Source organism: Atractosteus spatula, chromosome 5 (genome assembly GCF_055471065.1).
Source record: "Atractosteus spatula isolate fAtrSpa1 chromosome 5, fAtrSpa1.hap1, whole genome shotgun sequence".
Lineage (NCBI taxonomy): Eukaryota > Metazoa > Chordata > Actinopteri > Semionotiformes > Lepisosteidae > Atractosteus > Atractosteus spatula.
In genome coordinates, this window is record NC_142710.1 from 24554547 (window position 1) to 24574522 (window position 19976).

General features: G+C 37.5%; 1 protein-coding gene across 1 annotated transcript in view; it reads left to right on the forward strand.

The window, feature by feature from the left end:
• Positions 1 to 19976, forward strand: part of LOC148834782 (disintegrin and metalloproteinase domain-containing protein 12-like) — a 90232-nt gene that overhangs the window by 17716 nt on the left and 52540 nt on the right. The window contains exon 3 of the mRNA XM_088916657.1: positions 271 to 344. Coding sequence (XP_088772783.1) covers positions 271 to 344 — 74 coding nt within the window. The remainder of the gene's footprint in view (positions 1 to 270; positions 345 to 19976) is intronic.

Here is a 19976-nt window from a genome sequence, read left to right on the forward strand (position 1 = left end):
GAACTGAAAAGCCTTTGCTTGCTGTCCAATAAGGCTACATAACTCTTCACGAGTATTGAGGTCTGACTGTGAAGGCCTATTTGCAAAAGAAAACTGTACCTTGAAAAGATGAAGGAGAATCAAGTAAAAAAATAAGTTTGACTAATTTGGAAATGGGAAGGGAAGATTGAAGATTTTTTTTTATTTTCTCCCTCCACCTTCTCTTCTTTTTCAAGTCAAAGGTTTTGCAAATGAGCGCAATGCTATCTTCTCTCTCTGATTTTGTTTCAGAGCCATCCTGCATCTGTGAAGTTATTGATTGAAGCTGAAGGTGAACAGCTGCTCCTGGCTCTTGAGAAAAATGAGTAAGTGTTTCTAATTCATTTCCACCACGCAGACAAAATGTTTGAAGTAGGCATTTCTGGATTACAAATTGGTGACATGTGTGGTGCCCCAGGCTATAACAGGGGTTGTGGCCATCTATATAATACAGTTCTGATAAGCTTTCTTTTCTATCACAAGTACAGACAGCCTTTGGCTGCATTTGTGTTTAGTCTCTTGAAACAAGAGAGCTTGAAAGACAAGAGTTAATAAAAATGAGGTGCTGGTGAATGTGGTTTGTTTTCCCTTCATAATTCCTTTCCTTTTTCAGGCACAACTAATTATGATTTGTCTCATATGAAAAAGCAAAAAGAATTAAATTCCTAAGGCATACTGAAGTTGAAAAATCACAGCAATAGGAAGATTTGATGCTCTAATGCAGACCAGTAGGCTGTTGGAGCAATGGTTTGTGATATTTTTTTTCCACAATAGCCATAGCCCATGATTATGATGAACAGTAATACAGATAAATAGCCCTTGGCAATCCTGGAGCATATAACTTCCTATGCAGTTCATTAGGATTTTTTTTTAGCACTAGTGTAAAATTTGGAAAGTAATGTTTAGTGTGAAGTTTGGAAGTGTTAGTGAGTTACTAATGGTGTACTTGTGTGTGAAATGTGTCACTGGGACATCTCTGTTTACCTGGACTTTGGAAGGTCCAAATGGATGTCAAATCCATATCAGTTATAGGATGGTCAGTGAAAGTAACTCTAGCAGGTAGCAGTCCACAACTTGACACAATCCTTGACTTTTTGTTTTTGTAATTCAGTACACATGATTGCAGGACAGAGGTTATCTCTTTGCTTTTTCAATTTAATTTTTTTTTGGTTTAATAAAGCCACATAATAAACCAGGATCCCAATAACACAAGTTGTTTTTTTTCTTTAAAAAGTCAATTATAAAACATTCACTGTTTGTGAAAACTGAGATTCTTGTGACATTGTTATATTTTAATTAATATAAAAAATATTTGCTCCAAAACAGAGAAAGCCATGTATCTGTTCTTGTTTGTTTGTCAGTATGATCCAGCTTTAATAGAACTTCAAATAAGGAGCACTTTGTGTTGTCTTATTTGTGGTCAAACTGTTTTCAGTTTCAAAAATCTTTCTTAAAATACAGAAAATGTTGCCAGGATGTGAAAAAAGCTTCTCAAATTCTGCTTATTTACTTCAGGAATATTCTGCAAATATGGTTTATCTACAGTCTTATCCCTTCTGAGATAATTAAGAGGCACTGACGAAGTCCATCCAATGGACTTACTCCGAACTGTGAAATATATGAATCGGAGGACACAAGTGAAAATTGTGAAGATGCACATTTAAAACCAAGAACAGGAGGCACTTTTGCTCACAAAGGTCTTTGGGAATCTGGAATAAGCTGGTCAGCCATTTCAGTGAAGCTAAACTCAGATATTTTTCTAGAAACAGCTAGAAGAGATCAGCTAGCTACTAGCAACCGACACATACAATAGACTCCTCTTGTTTGTAACCATTCCAATGATCTTATGAGTCGACAGCTGTGGTCCCAGGAAGCTAAAGAGGTTTTCACCTCTGAGGAAACCAGCAGACACACACTCACTGGGAGATATTTAGATACCCTTAAGGGTGTGGGAGGTATCCACAGGAGTGGGCTTTGATTCACATGTGGAACGCCTTTTAAATAAATTGATTTACTGGGATCTGCTCATCATGTATATTCCTTTGGCCTGTTAATAGAAGACACCTTTATTTTCATGGGCCAGTTTGAAAGAAAACAAAATACCTTCACCAGCCAAAGGAAACAGGCAACAAAATTTAATTAATAATACAGTATGTTCGCATACAGTTTGCCAGCAGTGTCCCGAAGTCAGGGCTGGATTAGTAAAAACAAGCAAAGCTGCTTCAGTAGGGAAGAGAGCAGGGACTGTGGGGGAACAGCAGTGCTGGATGAAATCAATGCCAGTGAGTCCGATTGTACTCGGCTTGCAGAGGCAAAGCTCATGCATTCAGTCTGTAAAGAATTAGGGTTACGGGCATTGGGTTAAGCCTCTGAACAGAAGAACAGGATTTATGTTTTTCCACTGGGACCTCACTTCTTTTTTAAAAAAGTTATTTAATCCGCACAAAAAAAAAACTAAAAATGGAAGTTATGTTGTTACTTTTTCTTTGCATGTAATCAGTTATTTACCCAACTGGCAATTTGAAAAATGAGGCAAACTCCAGTATTATTCTTGGTATTGCTACTTTATTGATTTCCATTCTCGGGTTTAGTTTTTGTAACTTGTCTGGTTGTCTGCTGTTTTTATATGTTATACCAGGTGGTTAGGATTGTTTAGGATTGATTAGGATTGTAATCAGGATTATTTTAACCTGTCCATATTGTAATATATTCACATTATAATCCCCCTGTAATTTAGAACTGCCAGGTGTTAATCGATGTGGCTCACATTTACAAGCCCTGTAGCAGCACATGGCACCACACACGTCTTTGTCCTTGAAAACAGACATTTGTTTTTGCTCTCTGTAGGCCTAATGTCACCTACTGCAGAGTGAACATTGAATGGAGAACTAACGCAGAGAAACTGGGGATACCCTCAACAACTTGATACCATGCAACTATAACAGTGCTTGACCCCTTGGGAAATTGTTGGCCAATGACATAGACCAGACTTGAACTAGCAATCTCTGAACATTAGGGTTCAACATGTGCTCTTAATAAACACCTTTACTGCCACTCAAGGGCATCTTATCTGAAGCTCTAGAATGTTTCTTATAATCCATCTTGCAAATACTGTAAGTCAAACTTACTCTGTAAAGCTGTATAATGAAAGTGCAGAAGTAATCTATTCAGGTTGTTATTTAAAGACATACATTTTTCATAGAAGTGCTTTCCAAATGGATCAAAGAGACAAGGAGATCCCATACTTTTGTGTGATTCTGCAAAGACATAGGGTCTGTTCTGTTCTTCATACAACAAGAGAGAAATTCTAAGACTTTGAAAACATTTAAAAGAAACACTAATTACTGTACAAATAGTGGGTTAAGGAAGATGCATTATGTAGATCTTGCCATTATGTGTGCTGTATTTTGTCTTTTTTTCTTATTGTAAAACTCAAATGTGATCTCCCTTGTGAGTGATTGCAGAAACATTCTCTGGCAGCAGAGTTACCATGATTATACAAGATTTATTATGCAGCCGCCTGTGCACACTGTAAATGTCATATTTTTCAATATCTGTTTTCAAGTCTTTTTTGTGATTGTGAAAGCAGATATACTAAGGCAGCTAGTTTATCTTTAAGTTGATAAAGACAGTTCTTGAAGTTTTAATAGCTTCAATCATGTGTCTGGAAAAGGACAGACTTTCTCCTTAATATTCCTTTTGGAACCAGAGCTGTAAGAGCCAAGAAGTTTTAACTGAAACGCGTCCTCCCTTCAAACTGGGCTGAAGGGGAGATTTTTGGCACAGTGGCTGATGTCACTGATGAACACCAGTTGTAAAAACATGACCAAATGTTGAAGGAAAAAAAAGTTTGTCAAATGGAATTGTGAAAAAAAATGAAATCATAGACTTGTTTTCTGCCCTGCAAATGTCAGATTTAAAAAAAAATGACATCTCTTGGAGCAGACATGCCTCTTCTATATGTCTAACAAAGAACGTGCAGCCCCTGAAATGATAAATTCATAGATAAAACATTTGAAAATGATAGATAAATGACAAAAAATAAAGAAATAACAAGTGAGGGTTGACACCAACTAGGGATGAAGAGACTGAAATACAAAATCAGCAAAAATGAATATACCTTATTAATTATTTGCAAAACATAAAAATGACAGAGTGCTTTAGTACCGATACTTCAAACATTGATGTTATTGGTGCCTAACAGAACTATGACAAAACAGTCATTCTGATTGTTTGAAGTGTACGGTGCCTTACAAACCAACCAATTAAGCAAAATGGGACATGATTGGAAGGGGTGAATACTTTTGCCAGACACTATATGTACTGTAGATAGAAGGGATTGTAAATGATCTGGTAGCAAGGTGTTGTTTCTTTTTTCCAGACAGCATTGATGTTTCTTTGACTTTATGTTCAGCTACATGTGTGAACAGTGTAAAACTGTTGAAGAGCAAAAATGTGTACTTTGGAATTTCAAAGCAAGCAAAAGGTAACTCAAAAAAACATAATCTATAATGTTACAGCATCAAATCTCTCTGAACATCATTTGTCTTTGAACAGAGGATTGCTGCAGTAATGTCTGTGGGGGAAAAAAAGCATACTGTAGCTTAACTGCGCATAAGGAGCATACCCCCATCAGCAGCCTGCTTGTGTCTCTATTTATGACTGGGTGAATGATGGCATTAGAATGTTGGATCCTCAGAGACTGCTTGTAAAAGCTCTGCCTGGGAACCTGCTGGGGTTCTCATTAAAGAGATCAGAGAATTGTTCTGCTCAGAATCTAGACTACCTTGCCAACAAAGCTCCTTCCCTGTCTCTCCTCATTGAGCCATCATGCACAGGAAATCCTAACAGGAGTGCTTAACCAATACCTCATGTTTCAGGGTTTCTTGACTGAAGCAAAACAGACGATAGAGCTATTGTTCACAGAAAGACTACAACAGTTTACTGCAATATTTTTTGTTTTGGACAAACCTCTTAAAACAGGTGGCCCTGTATAGTTCTTAATGAGATTCAGAAAATATGTTTATACAGTTAGAAGCTTTTTCAGCTCAGGAATACTGTACTATACACAGTATCTGTATGTAGGAATTTGAAAACTTTCATGGTTGCACCCACCTGTGGTTTGTAGACAATACAGTGTGCATGAGAAATGGAAGTTCTTGTTTGGTGACACTGTGTTGTCTGCCTGGTGCCTAGGGTGTAGACCTCCTGAGTAAGTGGACAGGACCGTGGTCATGGTCCATGTAGGAACTAATGAAATACTGTAGGGAAGGGTAAGATGGTGATTCAGCAAGACAAGTTCAAAGATGTATATTGTAAACTCAGGAGAAGAAAGCCTGTGGGTGGTCTTCTTTGGAATCCTACAGAAAGAAATGAGTATCCTCTAAGTCATCAGGTACCCACTGTGGATATACTGTACAGTACATTCTTGTAGTCTGCAGTAGCAAAATCTTCAGCAAAGCTATTGTCAACTTACAAGTAAATGAACATGATGGCTGCCATTATGTCCCCCTGTCTCAGTTGTAACTATGGAAACAGTCCAGTGGTTTAAACCATGTGAAGATCCAGCTACTGGCAGTGATAAGATAGCTGATAGATTAAGATCAGGCCTATATACATCTAATCTGAAAAAGCTAAGACATTCATATTGACTTGTGTAAGTATTGAACTGCCACACATTACAAAGAGACCATTAACAGTATTTCACTCCAGAAAAGAAAATCTGTTCAGTGTTAACTTAAGTTTAAATTGCCCCAAGAGCAGAGAATATAAGGATAAAAACTCATCTGATAAGCTTGCTTTCTTTTCATTAGTCTATCAAAGGTTATTGTTTTTTTAATAAAAAGTACATTTTGGATTTTGGCATTTTCAAAAGCGATCAGAATGCATTTAGAATGGTGGTTTTATAACTAGTGTTTTTCATTTAAAACAAATTTTGATTTCTCATTAGCTGGTAAGCTTCTTTGCTTCTTCTTTCTTTAAATCTTTTTTATAAGAATGAATTATCTGTCTAAATGTTTGCTATCTATAAAAATCTGGTTTTATGAGCCTTTTAGTGATGAGTTAATTATCTCACTATGTGAGAAACCACTGTATGAGAATACTAACAAGGAAGAAACACTAAAACAACTGCTTTGATCCATTTCACTGACATGTAAGACAAACGGAAGGTACAAAGAGTGGATAGCGAACAGCAGCCAAGAGATAAGAAACAAACAGATTTGCTGTGGAACATGGTCCAGAATCGCTGTAAAGACTTCCTCTTTCTTTCCCTGTGTTTCTGTTCCGCATATTAAGAAAGTATTAATCATTTTGAAAGACAGTGAAACCCAGTAATACTGACATCTGGTATTCTGCCAAATTGATTTGTTTTATTAAATTTGTCATCAAATCTAATAAATCATTAGTAAACCTCATTTGGTTTTCATGTATGGTTTGAAGAACTCTCACTCCTTATTATACAGGTCAGTCCTATTTACTTTTTTGATAAGTGTAAGAGGTAGGAAAGTTCAGATGGGTAAAGCAAGGAAATTAATATGCTGTATAAAAGTTATTCAATCCTGGAACTGAAGGAGAGCATTAATTTTTAAACGGGAAATGAACTGCAGAAGGATTTCACAAAGCAAATTGTCTCCCTATGAGGTTACATGAAAGATAAAGAGTTAATGTTAAGGATAGTGCTTCAGCAATTGTCAAGTATGTATTGGGATTTTTATAAATATTAATGGTAGGTTTGAAGCTAGGATTAGATTCAGATTATGGGTTGGAGTATGGGTTAACATTATGGTATGTTCTGGATATAGAGCTAGTTAAGCAGCATAGGTTTGGTTTAGGATTATTTTGCTGTTTGTTGTTTTGTGAAACAATGCAGTTTATATCATATTAGAAGGTAGCTTAATTTGTTGAAATATTACTTAATGATGCTCAGGTGGTGACCTACATGTATTGAATAATGTATATTATCTGTCTTCAGCCTGTTTAAATTGATTCAGAAGTTATACTTTTCCAAAACTGTATAAGAAGTGGAATGTCACCTCTCTAAAAAACAACTAAAGGATCTCAACAGGGTTGAGGGTTGGTTCCATAATACAAGTGTAAAGGTACAATATTAATGATTTAGCGAAAAGTGTGAATTACACTCTTAGAACAATTAACTGGAGAATGTGATGTAGAGTGTGGTTGTGGGAGAGATGGTAAGATTCATTATCCTTTATTGGAAATGATCAGTACAAATTAAGTTCACTTCTATTACTTGAACATTTTCAAAGGAGATATTGCTGTTGTCGTGACTCAGTCTTGTGGTGCTGGGTTCGCTTTATCAGTGGAAAGATAAAAATTTACTGTGATTTCTTGTCTCTGTTAAAAAAGGCTTTGAGTTCTCTTCATCCTCAATGCAGTGATATTGCTGTTATGTTTTATAATTGGCATGTGTTTTCATAATGCTATAAAAAACATCTCCAGAATCCATTTCACATGGTTTTACTAAGGAGTATCTCTGCTTAATGCTGTTGCTAAACAACAGGGCTAAACAACAGGGCAGATTTCACTTATATTTAATTACATCCAAATAAGTTACAGAGAATTTACAGTTTATCATTACAACTGTCATTAATGCACATGTAGTAATGTAATAATTATAGTGTTCACAGAATTGCCTGTGTTTCTTTCACTCCCCTTTGTAAGTAGTGCAGTATCTTTGTTATAGTACATGAGTGCAGTATTAGTTTTGAGACTGAAAATGCACATCAGTTTTATAGAATCAGATCAATGCATACATTATCATTGTGTATTGTAGCAGTGTATAGATAGTCATGTACTGTAGGTTGAATTTAATGCAAAACACTAATTGACTGTGTAAAGAGGTCTAAAAGTCCAAAAAGCAGGGAAACAGTGTCTGTTCCCAATAGAATTTCTTAAGTGCTCCGTCAAGGGAAATTTATTATTATTGTCGTCTATTGCCTCCACAAAAACAAAGTAACAGGCGGTAAAAACTGCCACAACAGACACACACACAATCATATTAATGACCAGATTGAAGCCGTTTTGTAACAGACCAAATAAACAGCACAGTCCCCCCCTGACCTCATGAGAAAGAGCTGCTGGATTACCAGAGATAAAGCAGAAGTGGGAGGACAGCTCTACATCCCCACAAACCCACTGTTTAGACGCAGAAACACGCACAGACCTTCTCTCCCCTAGACCCCTTAACTCCTTGAAGCTGCCAAGTAAGCAAAAACGCCTGCGTGCTGGCCTGTTTCTCTCCAAACAAGCTGACCCCTGAGCCAGAGCAGATACTCCCCCAGGCAAACTGACCAAGATGAACATATTTGCAGCTCAGGCTTGCAACAGTGAGAGTGGTCATCCATCCCCCCACCCCACACCTCCTCTGACCAAGCAATGTGCCTGGATGTCATCACCACTTTACTGGAGGTTCTTTGGAGGCTTGTGAACTCCAGACAGCAGGGGTCTGTTTCCTGTGAGGCACTGACCCCACAGGCAAGAGACAGATGTTATTAAGTGAGTCTGCTGTGGAAGTGACAGGATGGAACAGGCCACATTCAGTTTCAAATGCAGTATTAGGATAGAGGCTGAAGCCTGAAAAATAGACACCCCAAATGTGTTCAGTGCGGCCCTCTGACTGGAGTAATGGGCTGCTTTGTGTCGTGTCAGCAGCCATTATGGAGAATATGATTAGCAGCGGAGGTTCCCACCACTGTTTCCCAGGTGTCATGGTTAAGCCGGTAGGTTGAGCATAAAGCCTACTACTAGGAATAATATGGAACTTTAAACGGATAAAGGTGCGTGTGAGCAATTTCAGGATATTCGCTTTGCAATTGCTAAGAAAATTTCTTCTGTAACATGATATGTTCAGAACTAAGTCCAAAATGATATATGGAGTTTGTTGTGTGCATATCTTTCCTAAAAATATATGCTACAGTTAAGTTTTACCAAATGTATGTTCCTATTTACAATTGATAAATTGGCTTTTTCTATCAATTCCTGTTTGCACTAATGTGTAGTTTAAATCAGTGGAAAGTGAAAGGAGGTCCATAGAAACAGTGGTATTTCGCAGACTGGTCCATTTAACGATGTTAACAGCAGGAGAAAAGGCCTACAGTAAATTGTAGAACATACTGTACATTGACACCACCTAGCCCGGCACACTCCTGTCTTGCCTTGTTGGTTGTTGTTGATTTCCACTGCAAATCTCCCTATTTACAGTAAGTACTAGGTTTCTGAAACTGAATATGGGCGTAGACATTGATCAGATTACCCACTTGAGACCCCCTTTTCGTATTCTGTTGTAAAGAACAACAGTTCTGTGGCAGCTCTTGGAAACATTGTTCAGAACCCTGAATGAAATGGTTGAATACCCAATAAAAATGTAAATACCAGTCTTGTAGCTGAGCTCAGAGCTTTTTCCTATATCTGCTGTTCAAGGTCTAAGTTGTACTCTTAATATGCAGAATTACTTACATATTCTCCTTTGGTTAATAAAAACTGGAATTGTGAATTTTGGCAGCTACTGCCTGCAGTTTAGGTTATGTATCTACAGTACATATAGTCTTCATGTTTAACTTAACAAATGTGCCTTTTGTCTCAATTATCTTAGGAAACATTCAAACAGAAAGTTCCTATTATCTGAAGCCTATAACCTTAGATATATGGGTTATTTGTCAAGGATATTTTGTAGTAGAATGATAAATATTGCATTTATTGCCAATTCCTGTTTGTGATTCAACACATTAAATAAAATAAATAGCTAAAAAAGAGGCAGACCAGCCAAGCTCAAGGACTTCCATTTCATGACAGAAATAACATTTTCTTTTTTTTTTCACTTTGCTATTAAAAAAGAAAAGCACAGAAGATGAGAAGAGAAAATGTATTTTTCCACATAACAAATCAGATGTGTATGGCTGTGAATAATGTCAAATATACACTGTATATTTGGTTTTCATAATTCTCATTACTTTATTGTGCAGTGAACAGAAATTAGTGGTGATACTGTGCAGAGGATTACTATTCCCAAGGTCATCTTGTTTATTCTAAAAGACCTCATTGTGTTATCTTCATTCAGTTTTTTAGTAGAAATTCAGCATTTTGCCAAAGGTATATAATTTTTTTTTATGTTATAACATATTTGCTCCTTCCCATCCTGAGCCACAAATATTGTGATAAATCTGGTAAGATGACCTGACTGACTTCTGTTGGTAAGCTTTAGTATTGCCCTCTATCATCAAAAGCCACTTTCACTTGTCCCCCTTCATAGAGCTGGGCATTTTACTGAAGTAATCTGAGAAAAGTACCTTGCTCAAGGGTACAACAGCAGCATCCCACCTAGGGTTGGAGCCCACAGCTTTCCAGGTTCAAGTGCAGAGCAATAACCACTCTTCCAAAGGCAAAGTGGGTCTTGCCCTTTTGTACATACAGACCAGATTCTCTAGGCATGGTGCTCGACAAATTAGGAAGCCCAAGAGCCAGTTGTGTGAATGGATCATTAAATAGTTATGAATAGTTAAAATGATATTTTAAATAAAAATGTTACTTTGGGGATATTATTGTTTTGTTCTCCAGCCCATGCTGTTCTCTATGGATAATATGAAGCATGGGTTGGTTTGGTGTGAGGGTGGCATCTCATTTCCCAATTTTCTGTCAGTGTTTTCTGTGTCTATCAAAGACTTGTTGTATGGCTCTTCTGCTTTTGCTCCATTGAAATGAAAGTGGAAACATTTTCCAAAAGCTTAATTCAAGGGAGGGAAAAGCAAGAATAAAGTAGAAAAACAAAACAACACAGAGACGCACTTTGAGCCCATGTGTCCAAAAGCTGTTCTCTGGCAGTACTGATGCAGGCTGAGCTCCAAAACTAGAATGCTGTTGCTGGACTATCTCTCACAGTTTCCACACCATGACACCATTCCCCACTGACCTCAGCCCTGACTGACTGATCTATTTGAATTCTGCTTGAGTCAGCTTCCCATGTAGAACAGGAATCCTGAGTTTTGTGGTCAAACTTCCTGTTTCCAGAATTTCATAGAGGCTGACCTGTAGCAGTCCCGATGATGGAGGTCAGCAGATAGCCAAAGGGAAATGTGTCTTCTTTATCAGCCTCAATTACACAAACAAGAATAAGGGAAGGAAATGTATCCTACTTCAAATCCCTGAGTTTGCCACATATTTCATTTTGCTGTGTGTGGAGGTACAATACAATTGAAAAATGAGAACCAAAGTAAGCTAAAGCAGCTCAAGGCTTGGGATTAAGTGAAATTTTACAACTCTATTGACTTCTAAAACTTGCACTCTTAAAATGTTCTAGTAATCCTAATAATTTAGTCATTATAGTATTCGAAGGAAGGGTGTCTTTTCTACCCTTTTAAATGGATTTCTAAGTAAGGACAGGCAAAAGGAACTTGACCAGAAGCCATCACTTTTTGAGATGCAACCACATTATGTGTGTTATTACTCCTTGTATCATTACTCCTTGTACATGTATCATTAAGAATAATAAAGCAAGGTAGAGATGTCAAGTCACATAACACCAAGAAGACATAAACCAGATGTATTTGCTTCATACTGATGAGGGATGGCAAGCTAGAGCCAACACCTGCATCTGTTTAGGTTAATATTAGGCTAAATTGTGTACCAGGGGGCTGGAAGTGAATGAAGAAAAACTGTTCAAAAGCAAACACTATAACCACAGAGAAGGAAATGTGGAGCACTAGAAACAGTTATAGAGATGATGAGATTAAAGAGTGAGTGTGCTCACTTGTTCCTCCAAACTGCAAGGTTGTTCTCAGGGTTTTGGGCTTTTTCAGGGGTAGCACTGATTGTATTGGCTCAGCTGTGCAATATCCCTGAGCTGGGGGTGGGGAAAGACGCTTGACCCTATAATTCTGTGACCCTGCGAGCACTTCCTCTGTGGAGCCAAAATCCCTGCTTCTAAGTGGAGAACAAGCTCTTCCATTCCTCTTCCCTCTCACCTAATCTCTCCTTTGACAGTGACAGGAGGCAGCTGATAGTCCAAAACTAAGGTGTGCCAATAACAATAGTGTCTGGCCAGCCCAGAGGAAGTAGTTCTGGAATGACTATAGGGATGCTGACTGATGCTGAGGCCAAAATAACAAAGCTCTTATTTTTGAGGGGGGTGGGGGCAAAGGCGACAAGTAGGTTTGGTGGAAAAATGGCTTGCATGGAACAAATGTCATATCTGTGATGCAAGTGCCGAGATGATCTCCGGTTCCGTCTTCTTTTCCTTTTTTTATTGACACATTATTTCATCCTTGACCTCGAACTGGGGTTCATTCATGAAAGTGAGAAATACCTCTAAATTCCATAATGCTGGTAGATTTTTTTCTAGGTAAATATAAAAAAATCACATTTTTAAAATTGCTCCCTAATATCCTTGGATTTCACTAAAGGTTCAACCTCAAATAATATCAAATGTGCAAAGGAATATGTTTAATAAGATTTTATTCTACTCGGCTGAACTGATTTTTTCAAATTGATATTACATTAAGGGCACTACTAACATTAAAAGGACAACTTTCAATATTCTCACAGTTTCATGTAAGTAGAATAAAATAAACTGCAGCTATCTGCCTTCTGTCACAATGTGATTTCTGTGGTACTTTTCTGTAACCTAATTTTCCAGGGTGCCAGAGGCAGTTGAAGACAGATGATAGTGAGTAATTTTTTTTCAGCATGAATGATAATTAGTTGCTGCTTTTGTCAGCTGAGAAGCTTGAGCGCCATTTACAGACAGAGGTGTCAAAAGTAACCTCACCATGAATCCACAAGGGGCTCCTGAATGGCTCAGCCAGTAACTGTGCTCGATCAAAGAGCAAACTGACCGTATGATCAAGACGTCACTTTTTCGGGTTCAGGTTCACGTAATCACCTGATTGTGACCACGATTCTCCAGCAGGGTTGAGTAGAGTGGACCTGGCCAGAGGATTCTGAACTGGCCATGCAAGAGACCCCTGGGGATTGGCAGGTACTGGTACCGGAGACCTTGTTGTATCGTCAGTAAGAGGAACTCCACTTCTCCAATCAGTGCCATGTCTGCAGTGTGACACTGTGGAGTTCACAATGTGTAAAGGGTGAGCAGCTAATTAGTGAACATGTTAGAGAAGATCAATACCCATCCCTGGGAACTTCTGTTCAGCAAGTTTAATTGATCAGGAATTAAGGTTTCCTAGATGCAGGGGTACGTAAAGAAAAATAATGGAAATTTTTCATTGGAAATTTGAAAGTATACTGGCCATGAAGGTATTTCTTAAGTTTATTTTTTACACTGTGTTCTTATAACCTTGGTTAGGGCATCTGACTCTACCTGGTGTGAAACAGAAAGCTTTTTTCCTTATCTGCCATGTTCAAGCTGAAAGCTCACTCATCTTATTTTCAGAATCTAATCATTTTGTGTAAGAGCCGTTTCTGTTCATTGCCTTGTTTTCTTGGCATTGGAACAATTTAACACAACAGCATCACCTGGGTTTCATGTTAAATGGTGTAAGGAATGATGGATTTTGTGATCTAATCTCCTTTTGGATTACTGATTCTGAATCTAATAATTGTGGACTGAACAAGGATATATTTGGCACACAGTGTTTTTATTTGGCCAACTTAGTTTCACCTGAAAGGATTCCTTTCCTCCTTTTCAAGGATATTGGACCCCTGTTAGCACTATAGGTGCCATTTATCGTCTGCTGTCAGAACTCAGGAAGCATGACCACCAACTCAAAGTTGTAAAAACATCAGCAAAATCCCAACCGTTTGTGTGGTTTATGTGTGTGTGAGAAACCATGAGGAAAAGGATGTTTGGGAGAAATAAAATGAAAACAAATCACCAATATGGAAACAATCTTTTTTTTTTAAAAAAATCTTTTTTATAAAAACAAACAAAACTTGCACTTAATTGTTTGTTTTCCCTCAGGAGACATAACACGAAAGGAGTCTTGCAGAACAAGGAAGGCGTGCCAGATGTTAGGCAAAGGTTGAATTAATTGGAAGGATGCTAACGTACTGACAGTACATTTAAGCACATGTTTATTATTTTTCAAGAATAATAATCTGGTTTATTGCTTGCAGGTCCCAAGTCACTCATTAGCTACAGTATGAAGTTGTAATGAATATAAATATACAGTAAGGGATTCTGGGCCAACACATGTAAACCTCTGGAGTTTGTTTAAACAGAAAGCCTCAGAGCTTTTTGTATGATGTCTTATTGTGTTAATGTAAACTCAAGAATTACAAGTTTTAAGAACCAAATGCTTTTTCCCCAGACACATGTAAGTTCGGAAGTCAGCTGTAATCAAAGAATACATACTGTACATACCAGGAATTACATTTTCTTATCTCTTGCACTATGACATAAAGTTTTTATGCCAAAAGACCAGGTTGCATTTGCTCAGCTTTTCCATACTGCTGAGTGTGATGGGTGTTGTTTAGAGAATCTCTGAAATGGGATTGTTAATGAGGACTGAATGGTAGGTAATGTGGAAAATTTTAATATGAAACTTGGAAACCTGCAATAGTTAATAAGATTTCCCATTCATTTAAAAAATAAAGTGATTCTTGCCTCTGTAGGAAACGAGGGATTTGCACTGTTGAAAGAATGAGAAGCTTTCATTGAGATCAGTGCTTTTTTATGCTGTAGGATACTATGGTGTAATGACAGATGAAATGTACATATCCCTTGGGCACACATGAAGTCCCTTTGTAAGACATGAAGTGCTTTGGTTAAATTGGAAAACAAAGCCAAACAAATAAACTTCTATAGAAGAGGTCTAGCTCCCAGATGGCCAATGTTTGCAGGTACCTAGGTCTCTTCAAAGCATCAGAAGAAGAGCTGAAAGACAATTTAGAATTGGTCCAACTAAAACAATAGCAAAAGCTGATTTAGCTCACAAAGAGCTGAGCTGGACTGAAAATTTGATGCACTGGCATTCTAAGACTCGAATTGGAGCAAAAGAAAACTCCAGTTCATGGTGAACCGGCTTTAGAAACTCAGATCTTTTCCTTGTCTACTCTCTAATGTTACAACAACACAGTATACAGACTACTACTAATAATAATAAACACCACCATCAGATGAATGAAGATTGTGAGGTGCAGAGTACAGTAGGAAGATAACAAGTCAGACAGGTTCCGAGATGCCAAGCCATGTAGAGCCTTATAGGTGAGCATGAGAATTTTGAAGAGGACTACAAACCTGATAGGAAGCCAGTGCAAGGACTCCAAGACAGGAGTTATATGATCATTTGCATGAGAACTGGTTAGGATTCTGGCTGCTGAATTCTGAACATATTGGAGTTGTTGGAGTTTGTTCAGTAAGGCTTTAGATGCCCCAGTAAGTAGAACTTAGCTGGCATTTGCTAAGAACGAGAAACTTGGAAAACAGTAAACAATGTGTTATTTTTTTTATTTTTCGTTGAGCTAGCTCTGAAACCTGATAAAATGTTTATTATAATGGCTTGATAAGTATTAACATATGTGTAAGGAAACAAAGCTGATACAAAAATCTGTCTTTAAATTATTCAAAGAAGAATATATTAAAAGAGTCTTTGATTTGTTACATGTGAGTTGTAATGTTTTCCGTTGCCATGGGATAAGTGATATCATCATACTTAAGATTAAAGAGGCTTCACAATATGACATCACACACTTGGTCCAGCATCTAAAATATATTTCTGTTCTGGGCTTTGTTATATGACATTTTTTTCGACTAACTGAAAGCCAGAAATGCAAAATAGGCCCTCTATTAACTGTACATTAATATTATGCCAATGTCTGACACCATTCATCAATTGGTGCAATCCAGATTTTTCATCATATACTGTATATAACACCTGTCCTGTAAACTAAACAGCAGTAAAACAGAATTGTGGTACAGCTATTGTATTTGTGTGTAGACACGGAGATTTACAGAAAGGTTTGTATGTTATGAAACTCTGCTTAATACTTCATACAACATGTGTTGTGCTTTATTTTAAAATGTAAAAATCTCTCCCTGATGACTTTGTGCAGGGATAAAACAGAAGTCTGTAAAAGACTTTATTGGCACACTATTAAAATGTAACTCTTTCTTCTTATTAAACTGTGTTCTGAACGGTTCTTATAATGTGTTCTGGACCAATAAAATGCATTTCCAAGGCCAATGTTCTTTTACAGTACTCCAGGGAAATCTCTGTCCTTGCAGATATTGTGCTGAGCTTGCACTTATCTACAGTGGTCTGCATGAAACCCACTGTAACAGGCCTTGCTCATAGACAGAATTGCAGTGCGGAGACAGGCATTGGTAAGGTCTGCTTTCAAGAGAACTGCAAGAATGTATACTTCAGTAATGCAAAATAATCAGGTCTGCTTTCCAGAGCACACTGGTCTTGCACAAGGATGGTTAGTCAACATTTCCAGGCCACAGCACAAATTTCTCCTAGTAGACTAAACCCCTAATGTCAACCCAGCCTAGCATCACATTCCAAAATCTGGGCGGGTGTATTTTCTTTTCTGTTTAAGTTTTTTTTCTTGCTTTCTCTGAAGTTAAATGTGCAGGGAAGGCTATCTTGGGGAGCAGACAGCACACTAACAGTACTGTCTCACTGTGGCCTCTGAAAAAATAGTGCTGTTTTGCTCACAGGCTGTGCATGGGTAAATCTCCACGAGTTCTATTCTGAAATGAGCGGCCCAGCTTCTTCACTAGTTCTGTTCCAGATCAGAATGAGACTAGGGCAACAAGTGGGGAAGAGTGTCTAAAATGAAAAACGTAGTTATTATAGCGTCACTTAGGTTTTCCTTTTTTATACCCTGAAATACTTCCCAACAAGTGTTTTTGAAAATCCCAGTACACAAAATTCTGATACATAAACAAGCTTAGTCAGCAGAGGAGGTGCTCTGCAGTTTCAACTGAGGGTGTGGATGGTTTATTAGTATTCAAACTGATACGCCCTGATCAATAAAAATGTGTTTCTTTTTTAGACCCCCCCTTCTTTTACATTAACATTTCCTTCTGGTGTGGTGAACAGTTATATTCTGACAGCTCTAACAGTTTTTTTAAAACTGTGATGATTATAAAACTCTGTAGAAACATTTAGGGACCCCTAATGTTACTAGAATGCACAAAAAATGAAAATAAAATCAAGAAGAAAACTGTCCGATGTTTGAACGATAGAAAATTCCAGCATCACGACAGAGATGTCACAAGAGATTGTAGCTCCCTGAGTGAAAGGATTTCTTTGACAGTACAGAGCAGACACACTAAGTTCCTGAGGCTGCCAGCTCTAAGAGCCCCTTTCCGCTATGCATTGAGAGGGCTTTCCAAACTAAATACTTAAAGCAGAAGCTAAACAAACTCTGCAAAGGAGGAATCGTGTCTGGATTTTCTTCTTTTCCATTGCTTTTGAATACTTTCCATAGACCGAGTAACCCAGATGGCAAGTGCTTGAGTCAAAACACGGCTGTCTGGACCCCTCTGAAGCCCTGACTCAGATGCAAATTCCTTGCAGAGAGTACAGGGGGAGTTGGCGTACAGGGCATTGGCATTAATGACTGACCTATCCTTTCAGGCTTCCTTGGCTCTCTGATTTTCACATTCAGGAATTTCATCAGGAGGACTCCCTCTGGTTATTCTACAGATAACTTGATGTCCATCACTCTTTTCTTCCCTCTTTTCTTCAATTTATCAGAAATCATTTTTATTTTGTCACCTCTCGCCTATCTAAAATTGGTATTCCCGATCTTATTTCATTTGTGATAAAGGGCATCATGTTGTAATGTAACAAAGACAAATTGTTTAAAGAAATGCACAGGATTTGGAAAGAAATCTTATGCCTTATTATAGTGTAGTGCTGAGGACTCACTACAGCGTCTGGGATATTCCTTCTATTTTCCTATGGGGGCCTGTCTGAGTTCAACAATAAACCATGTCCTCATTAGCAGAATGATTCTTGTTCTTGGTCAGAGTCATGGTTAGATCCTGTCCCAGAAGCATAGTGTGTAAAATAGGACCTATATGGGACTCAAGTCCATTCTATTGTACATACACACAGAAAATATAGAGATACCAATTAACTTGGCCGGAATGTCTTTGGAAACCAGAGCACACAGAGAAGACTCACATGAGCATGAATATGGAACCCTTTTTATGTTGAAACATTTCTTGTTTGTATTTGGCACTGTTATTTCACCCTCAGATAAGACGATACAATTAAGATGCCTTTGGCTACATAAAACAGATTTCCAGAGTAGACAGAAAACACACAAAGAAATACATTCCCACAAAGTCATGTTAGGATAAGTACCTAATGTTGATGTCTGGCTCTTGTTCTATTTTTACTTACAGATTGCTGTACCTCTGTTTTGTTCTTGTGTGTTAAAGGATAAAAATGTACTCCACAAAACAGAATTTCATTGTATCAAGCTGAAGTGTACAGTCATGTGCTTTTTAATTTCCTGTTGCAGAACAGCTGAAGATCTGCTTCAGAAATTGCTTGAAAATGCATAATATTGAGCAGATATCGTGATGATCATGAAAAGATATCTTGTCAACTTGGATGTCTTCAACTAATACCCCTTCAATTTTTGATTTTTTAAAATGATTTATACAGTATCTGTTAAAAAATATAAATCCTGAATTCCCTTTTTCCACAGTTGCAGCTATATAGTAATTCTGTTTCTACATATTTGTGCCAAGACAATTGTTTATCAGTGTTAATAATGTTTTTCACAGAATTTCACCTGGCTTAGAAGTCAGATTAATACATTCACTGCTTCTCCACTGCTCTCCATTGGTATAATGTATGTACTTAATGATTAGACAGAAATCTTACAACATCAGAACCATAAAAAAGTATGTATTGTGCCATATGTTGCTCAACAGGAAAAGTATTTTTATCTCAACTGAAGTGTGCCGTCTCGGCTCAACTTAGAATGCTTAATTAACCAAAATTGACCAAGTTGATTGCCAGTAAATTAACAGCAATTTGCAATTTTGCTGTTCTTAGTTTGCCTAGAGAAAGGCTTAATAATGAAAACGCTGAGTTCAGCTCCACCATAGCAGAATAAAATGTGTTTCATGTTTAAACATGGCACTATTACTGAAACTGAAAAGCAGCTAAAATAACTCAGTTTTGGCTTTAGTTTTTTGTTAGAGATTCCCATGGCTTTCTCTCCAATATATGGGTCATAAGCAGATCTACAATATTTTTAGAGCTGGGAAAGAGAGCAGCTCAGGGATATTCTGCCTTGGATTGTATTTTACTGCATTTTACTGTCCTGGCATAGGTGTTGTCTCGGCTTCTCAGTTTCCCATATGCAGTAGAGTGATACAGTACTAAGAATCAGTGTCTTGGTAGCTGTGCAGCATTATGCTGTGCATGAATATTACACCTAATTGGAATATGTCATTTTTAGCCAAAATCCTATTAGATTTTCTTTTTCTACAGTATACAGTATGTAGCAAAGCATTTTGTTCTTTGGTCTAATCCAGTTTTAATCTTTACTAAAATGTATTGATTTTGAGATCCCTTATGAGAGGCTGTAGTTCTATTTATCTGTTGCAAAGGTCCATTTAAAAACAAAGAATACTGATGCACAAATAAACATTTGTCTAATGTTTGACATCAATAGCTTGTTGGTTATATACATAATGTTATTTGCATTAAATAGTGAGCATATACAGTAGTTTTGGTGATTGTCTGAGTAGTATTGTTCCATGAGATAAGACACTGAGCCCATTAGTCATTATAAGTCATCAAAGCATCATGTACTCAGGATTTGTGTCTGAGATAAAAAAGCTAGATTGAGATGTTATAAATCTGCATAAACAACCATTTAAAAAGACTGTGATTTAAATTAATGTGAGAATAGTGAAAGAAATGCCTAAGCCCTGCCTGAGTAATAAACATTTCCTGGTTGCTATTGGCATGAAAGACAGCCTCTTGAAAACAGGCTCTGTGAGACCACGT